At 48.1% G+C, this 13,961-nt stretch overlaps 1 protein-coding gene across 4 annotated transcripts in view; it reads right to left on the bottom strand.

Moving 5' to 3' along the window:
- Window positions 1-13,961, bottom strand: part of RPTOR (regulatory associated protein of MTOR complex 1) — a 98,647-nt gene that overhangs the window by 55,387 nt on the left and 29,299 nt on the right. For all 4 annotated transcript variants that reach the window (XM_050319476.1, XM_050319478.1, XM_050319475.1 and 1 more), the window contains exons 7-9: window positions 10,219-10,278; window positions 4,675-4,775; window positions 3,609-3,753 (exon numbers count right to left, since the gene is read on the bottom strand). In XM_050319476.1, coding sequence (XP_050175433.1) covers window positions 3,609-3,753; window positions 4,675-4,775; window positions 10,219-10,278 — 306 coding nt within the window. The remainder of the gene's footprint in view (window positions 1-3,608; window positions 3,754-4,674; window positions 4,776-10,218; window positions 10,279-13,961) is intronic.

Genomic DNA, 13,961 nt, shown 5'->3' with positions numbered 1-13,961 from the left:
GATGGCTGAGCAGCCCTGCATCCATCCTGCACACTCCACAGTGCTCCAGGGCTCCTCTCTCACCTGTAATTGGGTTGATAAATTACAGTTTCCTTCTTTTTTTGCTTTATTATGACTCCCTTTCAACCTGGATTTCATGGTCTGTGTACACACCATCACACTATTTCTATTAGGGACGAACTGCAGCTCTTCCAAAGCATAATTAAGGTACTTGGGGTCTAATATATGACCCCTGTTAGGAAACATTTCCAAAGGCATTATCAGGTCTTTTCAACAGTCATGAATAAAACCAGCTGGCAACAGCAGCAGTGCATAAACCCTGATCCATCAGGGCAGAGATCAAGGTGCTGACAGAGCACCAGGGCTCTGTTCTTATGCACAACAGCCAGAACACTCACAGCTGGGCAGCACGGCCAGCCAATCAATAGATATTCATATTAATATTAATCCTGCATCAGAGTAGAGCCTGCAGCAGCCAAGAACTTGCAGTGTGAGGCACCACACAAACACAGCCAGCCCGTGCCCCAGGGGCTCGCACCTGAGCAGGCAAAACTCAGAAGGCCAAGAAAAGCAGAAAAAACCAGAAGTAACACGTCAGACCCCACCAAAGAGGGCACGGCCACAGAGATCAGCTGTCCTCATTCTGAAATGTGGTGCCCTCCTGGTGAAAGAAAGACTTGTGGGTCTCTGAAAAAATAAAAGTTCTCACTTTTCCTCAAGTGTTCAGTTGAAAAGGATAATAAGCGGGGCAAGAGTGATTTCCCAAATGAACTGATCAGAATAGCAACAGGTTAATATTTTAAAAAGCTGTTTTCAAGAGGACTAAACCCAAAAGCAGAGCAGCTCATTCCTCCAGCAGCCTCAGCCCTCCAGTTACACCTCTGCCAGATCCCCAAATTAGGAGACATCCAAGTGTGACTTGGGAGAAATTATCTGATAGGCAGGGACATGGGTCAGTAAAGGAGAAAAAGAGCAAACTGTTGATATTTAATGTCTAAAAAAGGGCAGTAGGAATTATTCGGGGGTAAATTGATGGTCAAGTGTAAGGAATTTTTGCAGCATTGCTCCCACCACTTGCAGATCTTGATGTGGTAGCCAGGACTCGCTCCCCAAAACACTGCCTGACATGCTGGGGGTCAAAAATCCAGGAAAAGTCTCTATAAAGCAGCAGCCAGAAGCCCTTGCTGTATCATGCACCACACAATGATATGGACATCGGTTCACCACGATCATCACGTCACTCTGTTGGAAGTTTCCATCCTTTCCAGCACCCCTGTGCCCAACTCTCCTGCCCTCATCACATCACCCAGTTCATCCAAACAGCAAAATGGGTTTGGAGGTTTCAGACTGGTGATCCATTAGGAAATTCCTGAATGGAAGGTGACTATTATTAGAAAACATTTAAGCGAGCCCTAAATTAGTTTCTAAATCTGTCCTTTCTGAAAGTTCCTAAGAACGCCCTGAGCCACCTTTGACGAACATGGAATTGTCCCCTTTGCTGGATTTGCTTCCAACTGCACATTTTTTAGAGGACACTGAATAAAGTGTGTCAATTCTCTGCTCCCTTGTTGTCTACTTCACCAGGCTTGGGATTCACAACAAAGAGAGCCCTGTGTGTGACTGTTCTTAAGGAATTTCTTCTGGTGAATCCTAAAAACCAGCACCAATGCCATCATCCCCGTGGTGTGGCCTGAGGGGCTTCACAGAGGTGTTTCCAGCATCATCCTGCACCTTCTCAAAGGAATTTGCAGCACCATTCTGTGACTACAATATGAACAAAGCAAACATGTTTCCAGACTCCACGGGGCTGCCATGCAGCTCTGGGACAGACACAGAACAGGATCCAGGGGTTCCCAGTTTCCCGCCTGTGGTTCAGCCCGTGGATGGCAACACCAACTCCAGGTCAAGTCGTGTTCCCACAGGAAGCCAAAAATACAGGCTTTTAATAGGCTGGCAATAAGAATGAATTATATTCCTGTAAGGTACAGGAAATACAGGGTTTTAATATGCTAGCAACAAGGAAGATATAAATAACTCCAGAAATTTACTGGCTTAATTTCAACATTCCTGCAACACCATGTTCTGCCCTCCTGCAACTGGGAACTGCAGCTGATGGCTCGGGCTCTGCCACATCCAGCAGCACCAGCAGCTCAAAGACACCACAGGAACTTGAGAGGCTTTTCCTGCTCTTCAGTTTTAAGTGTCCCAGTCCCTCATGCGACGCTGATAAAACAACTCACCCCACTTACAGATGACAAAAGCCATTTTCCTCGGAAGCTCCTGATCCAAAGCATTCAGGAACATCATTTGCCATGTTCAGCTGCCCAACTGCTGACAACTCCAGCCAAAGGCTCCCTGACTGCCTCCAGGATTTTCAATAATTAAAGCAGCTTTGTCGTACCAGCAAGTGCCTCCTCAGGGGCTGCCTGCACCTGCAAAGTGCAGGTGCTCCCTGCTGCCAGCCTGCCTCCATTCCCTACGGAAACCATGGAATCATGGAATGGGTTGAGTTGGAAGGGGCCTTAAAACTCATCTTGTTCCACCCCCTGCCATGGGCATGGACACCTTCCACTAGAGCCAGGCTGCTCAGAGAGTTTGAACTCCGTGTTACACTCATCATCGTCCCTTCATCCCTCCCCTACATTCATTTTCCTCCACATTTTTATGAAGGAAACTTATTAAAAGCATTCTGGAAAATGCAGGCAGGTTAAACCCCCTCAGCTACCTTTACCTGTCACTTTATCAGCCTTTAGCAAGGCTCTGTTCTCTCCCCAGGGACCCCATCAGCCTCATGCACCAGTCTGTACTTTGCCCAGTTTGGTGCTGCTCTATTAATCACACTGAGTAAGAAAATAAAAGTGAGCATTTTTGTTATTACTGTTATTATTATTATTTTTATTATGATTGTTCATGGGACATTTGTTTGATCGTCAGAACTACATTTAAGAGCATTTTGATAACTGTGCCACCTCCATTTCCATTAATCATCTTAAAAGCAACAGTAAAAGTAGATGAACTCTGCAGCAAAAATTTCTTCTACTTCAGCAATGCAAGTTAAGGATCTTCCCCCAGGCCCTGGGCTCTTCCCACCCTGCACAATCCCAGGGGACCAGCTTTACTCTGGGAAAATAAAGGCAGCAGATGACCCATTTCTTTGGTATTCAGAGTGAAAGACGACATGGCTGGACTGAAGGTTCTGCACCACAGAACTACAGGATAATTAGGAATGCACAGAGCAGAAGCAGCTTTGGAGATGAGCATTAGGCTGCCACAAGCTGTTCCATTCCTGATCCACTGACTGAATCAGGGAAGCACCACACAAATTTCAGCAGAATCATGGAAGGGTTTGGCTTGGAAGGGACCTTAAAGATCATCCCCTTCCACCTCCTGCCACGGGCAGGGACACCTTCCAGCAGCCCAGGTTGCTCCAAGCCCCGTCCAACCTGGCCTTGGACACTTCCAGGGCTGGGGCAGCCACAGCTTCTCCGGGCAGCCTGTGCCAGGGCCTGCCCACCCTCACAGACAGGAATTCCTTCCCAGTATCCCACGTAACCCCGAGCAGTGACAGCCCCTGGTGGCACAGCCCCCCAGTCCCTGCTGGCACTCACCACATGGCGTGCATGTAGGTGGGGGGCAGCCGGGGGCTGCTCACGGGGGTGCAGTTGTACGACCTCATGATCCTCTCTGCCAGGAGGAAGTTCCGGAACAAACTGGCCACGAGCAGGTCCTGCCGGAAGAGCTTCTGGAAAAGATCTGCCAAGAGAGAGCAGGCATTACTGGATGCATGTCTGCAGCACCCCAGGGAACATGCAAAAACAGTTTAAAACACACAGCCACGGCAACATTTCATTGCAGTGACAAGGAACCTTCATCAGTTTTGCAGTGGATGATACACCAACTGCTCAGTTCTGCCTTCGGAGCTCCCTCAAAGCATTGCAGCTCCTCTCAATTTTACATCAACACAATTAAACACTTTCTACCTCAGGTTCTTTTTTGCCTTTTCTGGATAAAATCCCCCTTTTTGCTGTTTCACTTCAGCTCAGCCTGACTAAGTTTTTGGAAAATTACTGAGGGAGAACAGGACCTCTGTGTACTGTTTAATCAAGAACTATCCATCTGTTAACTGGCAGTTTGATGCGCTTATGAGAAGCCAAAATGAATCCTAGAAGATAGCAAATGTGCTCTCTTCTACAGGACAGAGAAGAATTGATGCTGTGTGAGCATTAGGAAGAGCAGAGTTGGAGAACTGTTTACAAATTTGGCTGCCTGTGCTCCAGAAGCACCAATTCAGAACAGGGATAGAGAATGGGATGAAGTTACTCATGGGAAACACAACTGCCTTACCAACAAAGAGGAAAAAACCCTTTATTTATGATAAGCCTGGAAGAAAACAGATTGCTCTTTGCAAATACTGTAAGAAAGAGAATTATTCAAGCTAAAACAATTGTGTTGGCACAGAGAAACCCTTTCTGGGCTCCAACAATCAGGTTGCTGCAATGCTCTGTTAAAAGAAGAAATAAAAAATTAACCAGCTTTAACATCAGGCCTGATCTGTTCTCCCAATACGAGGGTTTAATTTTCTCCTTATTTCAGAGTCTCATGTTTCTCAGGCTCTTCACCCCTCTGCTCTGCCTGAGCCTCTCCTGCTGTGCCCCCCTGCTTTCCCAGCCGTACCCCTGGGCAGGACGTTCCAGGCGATGGTGTCCGTGATCGCCGTGAAGATCCAGTTCAGCTCTCCCAGGGGAGTCCTCCTGTCGTTCAGCCTTCCAGGAATCCTACAGGGGCAGGGAAAACACCCAAATCAGCTTCCTAGGAAAAGCCACATTTCTGAGATAGGCACGTGCACACCTCTAAATCCTTCCAAGTGGGATCCAGAGATAAAGGAACTCTTTGCTGTAACATTTTCCTGTTACATGAAGACTCCTCGAGTGGTAAATACAGACACCAAAGCCAAGCACTGTTAACAGACAGGGATCTGGGCAGGGATCCGTGGCACAAGGCAGGGAGCAGTGGGCAGAGGAGATTCAGCCTCGCCTTGCTGAGACTGAAACTAGAATGTTTTGCCAAGTATTCCCACTTTGGCACTCATTTAGGAAGTGTCAAAACAGGACATACAGAATACAGAGGATGCAGAAACAGCTTTAAAAACTGAATGGGTGGCACAGAGTGAGAAATGTAAGGTGACCCTACGCACCCTACTGAGGAACAACGTGAACATTGGGGATAAGCACCTACAAGAGAAAAATCCTGGTGCCAACAAACACCTTACACAAGCAGAGGAAGAAAGAAAGAAAGAAAGAAGAGTGCTTGACTATGAAAGGAAAGTGATTCAACCCTCATCTCTCAAAGGGTTGAGACACAGTCACCTCAGAGGAGCACAAGCTGTGTGACCCAGTGACACTGTGCAGCCTGAGACACACAGAAGGTCACAGAGGATGAACCAACGGTCTCCTCTAGGCTTCACATTTATTCTCCTCAGCATTAACACCAGAGACATCAGAGACAACAGCCTGGCCAGAGCAGTCAGTGAAGAACAGCAATGTTCCACCAGCAATCTTGCTCTTCCACAGCCCAGGACTTTTTTTTTTGCATGCTGAAAAAAGTAATTAGAATTTTTTTCATCCCAGAGCTGAACAAACTTCTCATATGAGAAAAAAACAGAGGACCTGATTTCTGTGATGGAAGAGCCCAAGTGACAGCCTGCTGTGACTGAGGATCAACACACGCCCCTAATGGAACACAAGTGTTCCTGTCCTGAGTTTCTGCCTTCATCCTGATGAGCTTTCTTAAATAAGCTTTTGAATGTTTATTTGCTCCTCATAAAAACAAAGACATGAAAAAATGAAGAAAAAAACCTCAACAAACTGAGACCAGCAGACTCAGTCCTGGGCTGCCTTATCAATAATCAGATATATACAGTATAAAATACACAGCCTGGCACTCCCAAGCACAGCTTTGCTCCTTGTGAGAAAGTTACAGGAACAGGATGAGAAAGTTTCACAAACATGCACCAACACAGTAAGACATTCTATGGATTTAATCCTAATTTGACTAAATTTCCCTTCTGTAACAGGTTATTAAATATTTAAAGTATCAACACAAACAGAGGAAGTTTCTCTGTGGCCACTCACTGCTGACGTGCAGCAGCACCATTCCTGTGCAGGGTCAGATGCAGCACATTCCCTTGTACAAATACAGTACTAAATCAGCTAGAAATTAACATCTTATAAAAAATTCCTGTCTGTCTCAGTATCAGAGGAAAAATATACATCTCTGTAGCAGTGTTTGCTAATGGATCCCCCGGAGCGAGCGCAGGGAACGCGAGGCCACACAGTGCTCTGGTGAGGATTCCCCGTCAATATTTGCATTGCAGAACGCCCTCTGCAGCACAGCAGAGCTCCCCAAGCCACGGGGTGTTGGTTGGAAACCAAAGGGATCCGGGCTGAGCCTCCCTGGGAAGACAAACACTTGGCTCACACCACGTGGTGCCAACTTCCAAGGCAGCTTTCAGACATCAGGAGGAATTTCTTCACTGAAAGTGTTGTCAGGCACTGGAAGGGGCTGCCCAGGGAGTCCCCACCCCTGGAGGTGTCCAAGCAACGCCTGGCCATGGCACTCAGTGCTCTGGGCTGGGGGACAAGCTGGGGATTGGGCACAGGGGGGACTCCATGGGCTGGGAGGTCCTTTCCAACCTCAGTAACTCTGTGTGAAAGCTCCTGGACTGGCAAGAGCTGCTCAGCCAGGATCACCACAGTTACTGTGCTCAAAGACAAGCCCTTCCCACCACGAGATCCCAGGGATGATCCAGGTGTGCTGTGCCTGGGCTGTTGAAACCTTGGCAAGCTGCTGGAGAAAGACAAAGCCTTTGAGGTTCTCCCCTGACCTGCAGGAGAGCGGCAAAGCCTCGTGCGCCGGTGTCAATCCTGGCAGCTCCTGAGCGGGGATATGAAAGGAGTGTTGCCATGAAAACCGTGCCTTTGAGCAGGATCTTCACTCTGCATTCACAACAGGCTCTGCCTGCACTAGGCAGACCCCGAAACAATGGTGATGAAACGACACACTCCACTGCAATCAAACCTGACTGACTGCAGGAGAGAAACTTTTTAGAATAACACCTTCAAAAGCCAAGTTCTTCCTCTGCTCAGGCACCACTGAGGGATGTTCCCCACGGGCAGGGTGACACAGCAGCCCTGCTACACCAGGGCCAATAGCACTTACTGACACATGCTGAAATAAGCTCTGATGTCTTGCACTGAATTTTCTGGAAGAAAATCAAGGGGCAGAACCTAACCTAGGTCTGAAGACAACCTACATTATCATCTTCCCACTGTAAATAAAATAATGAATATTAAAAAAAAGGCTACAGTATTTCAGAGTTTGGACCAGCACATGGTTGATTAAACATCTGCAAAGACACCTCCACAATGTGTGTGTGGTGCCCCAGCCCAGCCACGGTCCTGTCACAGCCCAGCTGTCACTCTGCCTTCCACCACCATCAGTCACTTGCCCAAGAGGCAACAGGATGGTCCCTGTCTAGTCCTGCTGAAAATAACATCTCTGTTCTTTTCATCAAATGCCTTTCCCATCTGGTTGTGAGTCCTGGTGGGTTCTGCCAAGCCACAGACTGTCTGCTGAGTGGCCCAACCAGAAGCAGGATCAGCTCTCAGTGCTTTTATTTTTTTTTCCCTTCTCAGGGGATTTTTGTTTAGAGAATTCCCTCTGCACAACAGACCCCAGCTAAAAAATCCCAGGAAAGCAATATACCATTCCTGAGCCCCTGAGAACAGGATCTCAGGAGAGGGAGGCCAATGCAGCAGTAGAGATTAAAGCATCCTTGTACATATCCCTGATTCCTGGCACCCTGCTTTGTATTTCAATTACTAATGGATTCATAAACCATTCTTCAGGGTTTTTTCCAACATTTTTAGAGAGTAGAACAGATGCCCAGTTCATGTCACTCAGCAGCCACACCCCCAGCACAGATGATTTGAAGTCTTGGGATCAAACAGAAAAGTCCACCCAAGGCAGCAGGAACATGAACAGCAACACTGCCAACCAGGAGTCTCACAAAGCAGCAGCCTGAAGGTCCCAAATTCCCAGTCCTCCACCAACATCATTTTCCTTCTTTTTTCCATTACATTTTGCTGCCTGGCTCCAGAGAAGATCTTTATTTCTAAGATAGGGATTATTTTGGCTCCATCTCAGATCAGTGATATAAACGCACATCAGGATCCACCACACGTTCCTTCAACAGGACGTGGGCTGAGCCTGGATAATTGGAAATTGGAGCCCTTCAGAGAAGGTGCAGCTCAATTTAGCCTCAAAGTCTGCAGCTTAATTGCAATATAAACTCTTTCCCCAGTTCTAAAGACAACTAAATTATAAATTACAATATACACACAGGCAATCCAGGAATTATCCCAGGTCTGTCTCGAGATGCAATAAAAATCTGTGTTTTCTATAATTGATATATGGAGAAGATCAAGATGATGAGGAGGTTTAAATATTTGATATCCACAGGAACCTACTCCTGGCATGCTTTCCATGAAGACTGCCTGGAACACACACATGTGTGCTGTGGCACCAACCAACACAGACCAAGAGTACTGAAGAGAAGTCTATTTGTGCCAGTAAACCTTTATTTAAAGATTATTTAACCCTCAGCAGCACATCTGAGTGCTCTGTGAGGATGACTCTGAGCTGCCTGGCTCAGACCTTCATTGACCTCACTACATGTCCTTTGATGAGAGGCACTCTTGTAGCAGTATGTTAATTGCAATTAACACAACACAGTCCTTGTTCTGACCTCAGTCCACGCTGGTGCTGAGCCCTCCTGGCATGGCCAAACCCTCAGCACACCTCTGGCACACAGGCACAGCAGGGTTAGCCCCAGGAGGATTCCCTCCCTGCTCCCCATCTCCTTACAACCAGAGACCCACAGCCCAGCACGTTTTCACCACAGCTTCCAAAGAGAACAATACCCAGTGCTGGAGCTTCTCCTCAGCTGACACATCTGACACTCCTTCTGAGAGACAGGGTCTGTCTCTGCTCTTCTAGCTGTAAACTGAAATTTTTTATGTTTTGGTCCAGTGAGGGTCTCAGAAATACAGTTTTACAGGAATCATCCCTTATCCTCCCCAGCTGAGAGAAGAAAATCAAATTTTCCCATATAAAATGAGTGTGACTGAACACCTCAGCTGTACTGATGAGCCTGGCTGGTCCAACACTCCTGTGTGGAAGGGCTGGCAGCACTGACAGGCTCTTATTATCCAGGTTGCTGTTCTCCCAACCCCTGTCAGGACACCCTTCAGTGCTACAGTTTGACCCTGGTCCAAACACACAACTGTGCTCTGGACATCCACGTGTCACAGGACTTCTAATTAACCTCAACAACAGCATTTCTACAGTCAGGATTTCTCAGAATTGAATAATGGTCTGTAATTAATCGCTCCCAGTTTGTGTATGTTTCAGTGTTCCAAGAACAGGGCATTCAAAACAATCCTCAGGGAGCACAGGACTCCTGCATCCAGTGGCTGCACACTCCTGCACACTCCTGTCTTCAAAAAAACCAAAAAAATCTTCAAAGCCAGCAAAGACTACAGAGAACAATTATTATTAATATCTCAAAATCTGCCTTGCTTGTATAAACTGAAGCAGAGTTTGAAGAGCAGTTGTCCTGGATAATCACTTTGACTCAGCTGCCTGACAACCAGGAATTATGCTCCAATATCGCTTGGAAAAAAGGATTATAACGTGTTCCAGTGGTGCTAAATCTGAAATACAACATCCCTGTCAGACAGAGAACAGGGGGACAGCACAGTGACAAGTGACAAATGATTTCTGGTTGTTTTGCTGTCCCTCAGTTGGGTTTGGGGACGTGGGAGCAGAGTTTAACCCTCCCATGGGCAACCCCTCCCCTACACCAGCCACACACTGGGCTCTCCAGGAACAATCCCAACCTGTGCCTGCAGGGGCTTTTCCTGCCTGGTCCAGGCTGGCAGCACATGCCAGGGCATGGAATGTGCCGAGCTGATCTCCCCCAGCAGCTCCTCACTTCCATGGCCCCTGCTTGTTTCAGCACCACAATTACTGCAGGTGCAGACTCTGAACAGCTTCCCAAAGAAATTGCCTCACAGACAAACAAGAGAAATGCAAGAAATAATGAGGAAATTAAGAGCAACAGGGAAAAAAAGAAAATATATATAAAATTTGGCTTACTTCTCTATTAAATCCAGCGTGACTCCTGGCACCAGCCTGACACTCTTCTGCATGCAGAACCTGGGGAGAGAATAAAATAAAACACCCTAATTGACTGTTTAATGACAAGGTTCTGTGGAGAGAATGGGGAAGGAGGTTTCTTTATTGTGCTGTTTCTGCTTTTAAAATGGTGTTTGGGTAGGCAACTCTGGCACGGCATAATCAGACCCAAACAAGGCCCTCAGTATTTGTCACGCTCGTGATTATGCGGCGGTTTCCATCGTCAGGTGTCAAAACCGGGGTATTGTAACTGTCACGGTGACAAGTTCCCCGACACAGCGCGGGGGAAAAGGGCTCCCAGGCATCCAGCACGGTCTCCCGGGAGCAGCAGACGCCACGAGAGCCGGGGAGGATTATGCTGCTGGAATAATGAGCAGCGTTGGCTGGGTTTCCCTGAAGAGATGTGGCGCTGCAGGCAGGGAAGGGAGAAAGGCAGGGAACGGGAGGGATGTGTCAGGTTCAGACACCTCCGTTATTTAATTAAAAAAACTGCTGACTCCATTTCCTTGGCTTTACAAATCCCACTACTCCAGGAACACCGGCCCTGTCAGTACCACTCGCTGTGCCTGGAAAATCCCCAAAGCCGCCGGACCCTGCGTGTGTGGGAAGGGGAGATGCTGCCAGCCCAAATTCCAAGCTCTGTCCCCCTCCTGCAGCCCTCCCGGGAACACGCTCTGTGCTGCAGAGGGCAGAGCGGGAACAACAGCTCTGGGACGGAAAACCAGCAACTTCAACTCCAGAAACGGCTTCCTCAGTGACAGCCCCACATTCCCAGCCCATTGTCCCACCCTTTCAGAAATCCACTCTCTGTTGTTCAAGGAAGAATTTTGCCCTCAGTGTAATCTCAGCTGACATGTACCCCAACACTGCACTCGTCACAGTTCTGTGGGCAGTGAGGGACCACGAGGGCTCTCCAGCCCAGCAATCCCACCTCCTGCATCCAGCTGCTGCAGCAGGAGCCTCACCTCACCAGAGCCACACTACCCACCTCCAAAAGGCTCTTCCCCAGCTAAAGGAGAGAACAATTACTTATCAAAGACAAGATGTGCAGAGCCCATTTCTGGAACCCTCCAGTTTCCCTGTGGCATCCCCTGCCAGCAGGGCATCCCTTGCTGCCAAGGCAAGAACGGGGATAGGCTCTGGAAAGCTCAGTGGTCCCCAGGCTGCTTTCCTGATGTGTGCGTCATCCAGCACAGAAAAAGCCATAAAGAACCAGGGAACCTGCAGTGGGATCCCTCTGCAATCTGCTGAAATATAAAATTCTTACGACAGTGCATTACAGAACCAGGCGGGGAAATTCCCTCCTAAACACAGCCACAGGCAGAACTGGGTCACTGGGATCAGCCTGGAGCCTCCCTGCACACTGGGGATGCTGGAAGACTTGAACTCCTCTGCTTGGTGCTTCCACATCATGACGTGTCTGGAAGGACCGTAAGAGCAGCCACAACTCTGCCCTGTCACACACTTGCTGTCTCTAAAGAAGTGTGTCCCTGCAAGTGTCCGGGGACAGGCTGGACAGGGCTTGGAGCAACCTGGGCTAGTGGAAGGTGTCCCCATCCATGGCAGGGAGCTGGAATGAGATGGGCTTTAAAGGTCCTTTCCAACCCAAACCATTCCATGGTTCTCTCCCTGTTGCAGTCAAAGCTCTCCTCACTGTCCTAGATATCTGGAAAGAGCTCAGTCCATGAAACTCCCACTGAAGCAGGAGCAGCCTCTGCGCCGCCTCTCCAGCAACCACTGACTGCCAAGAAAATGTACTCGTAAACAAAATGTTCCTCCGCCTGTGTCTGCACCCCCTTCGTCGCTGCGAGGCTCAGCCGTGGAGTCTCGACTGGGGGCTGGTGTTACTGTCACACACAGCAGGTAACACACGCTGGGCTGCACAGAAGCAGGTCAGGGAATGGCAGCACTGAAGGAAACCCAGAAACGAAGGTGCAGCCGGTCCTCCTACGAGGGGAACACTTCGAAACTCAGCGGAGTTTGTCGCAATCAGTGTGGGACAGAGGATTGGTTGAGTCCACCTCCAAAATCTCAAGCCAAAATGCAAAATAAATACGTTGGGAAAACCAACCAAAACACTTTACACATTTGTTTGAACTGACCCAATCAAACATCAGCTGCCACAGCTCCCTCCTCTCCCGTGCCCTTCCAGGTTGTTGTTAGGGGTGTTCTGGAGTACAAACTGCACATCTCAAATTCCCCAGGCTGAGCAGCTCCCAAACTTTTTGTTTCTTGTTGTTTGGGGGCTTTCCAGCACTTTTCAGGAGCCCTGTCACTGTTTATGAGCAGGATTTCACACTTCAAAGCCACAAGGCCCTGAAGCCAATCCAGACCAGTGCAGCCTTCGCCCCAGCACGTGGAATTCCGGATCTGTAACTGCAGCTTATTTACACCTTCCAGGACTGATGGAAACACAAGCACATGACTCACCACTGAGCACGACTTCCAGTGGAGCTGCTTTTGCTTTAGACAACGTGAAACACTCAGATGTGCGTAAAACAGGGCACCAAACACACTGATTTCTGCCTGCTTCCTCAATATCCACGTTTGCCTCCCGACAGTGCCATCCGTCAGGATTAACAATCCATGCATCTTAGCTCCAGGCTCGCCTCACACAGAGCTTTATATAGTTACAAGATATATTTGGAATACGTCAGCTCACAGCAGTCACTACACACAAGGACAATCAGCATCCAGGTAGCCAAGACTCACACTCCAGGTTCCTGGAATCGCAGACTGGCATTAGGGGTTTCACACACCACATCCAGAAGGGCCCAGCTGATCTGGCTTTCTCTCCCCAGCATCAATTTTCCTTCCTCTGAAATGAGACTGAAGTGGCTGCAGCTGCAACTCCAATTGATGAGGGATTTTGTCCATCAGTTACCACAGAGCACAAAATGGGATGGATAAACATTTATTCACCAAACTTTCATTTGCCTATAAATTCCATATATGAAACATCATTAGAGTATCAGTCCACAATTGCAAAAATGTTGTATTTCAAAAGCAGTTCCTTTTGGGAGAAGGGTTGGACTAAAGGAAAAGGGAAGTTTTAATGGCAAAGGTTTCTGTGTTTATTTTTGGTTAACTGCTTTAGGGCACCAACATACAGTTTGGATCAAACTCTTGGAATGCAGCAGAGGATCTGGCTTTGCATACATTGTGTTTAACACTGGTGAAAAACAATGGTCCACAAGCAGCACTTCTTATTTACAGGATTGCATGGATAAACCCACACCAGCAATAATGACAGTTAACTGGGAACATAAAGGAGCACAATCTTCCCTGGGGAATAGAGGAGGAATTTCTGTGCATGCAGTGAGTGACACACAGTCACTGGATTAGGTGCTGGGAAATGCTTCCCTATCTGGGAGTTAACGTGGCACCTTCCAGCGTCAGCCCCTGACCAGCTGAGGGTGATGGTTCTCCATCCTCCCCCTGAGCCACAGCTCCACAAACATGTTCCCTGTCAAACACCAACCAGACACAGCTCAGAGAATGTCGTGCTCACCCCAGGTGTAGCTGCGCTCAGAACCTGCCCTGCTCACCCCCTTAGCCACGTTCCCATGGAGATGAAGGAACAGAAAATTCCTGAACAGATCATAATATCTGAAAAAAACCTTTCTTACTACATCTAACAAACAAAACCCACCGAGAAAACCTGTCTTAGAGAGCCACAGCATTTTCACTTTAAATCTGGCAGA

Source organism: Myiozetetes cayanensis, unplaced genomic scaffold, assembly GCF_022539395.1.
Source record: "Myiozetetes cayanensis isolate MyiCay16 unplaced genomic scaffold, myiCay2020 scf22, whole genome shotgun sequence".
Taxonomy (NCBI): Eukaryota; Metazoa; Chordata; class Aves; order Passeriformes; family Tyrannidae; genus Myiozetetes; species Myiozetetes cayanensis.
The sequence above is the reverse complement of the archived record's forward strand: the minus strand, read 5'-3'. Positions and strand labels throughout refer to the sequence as shown.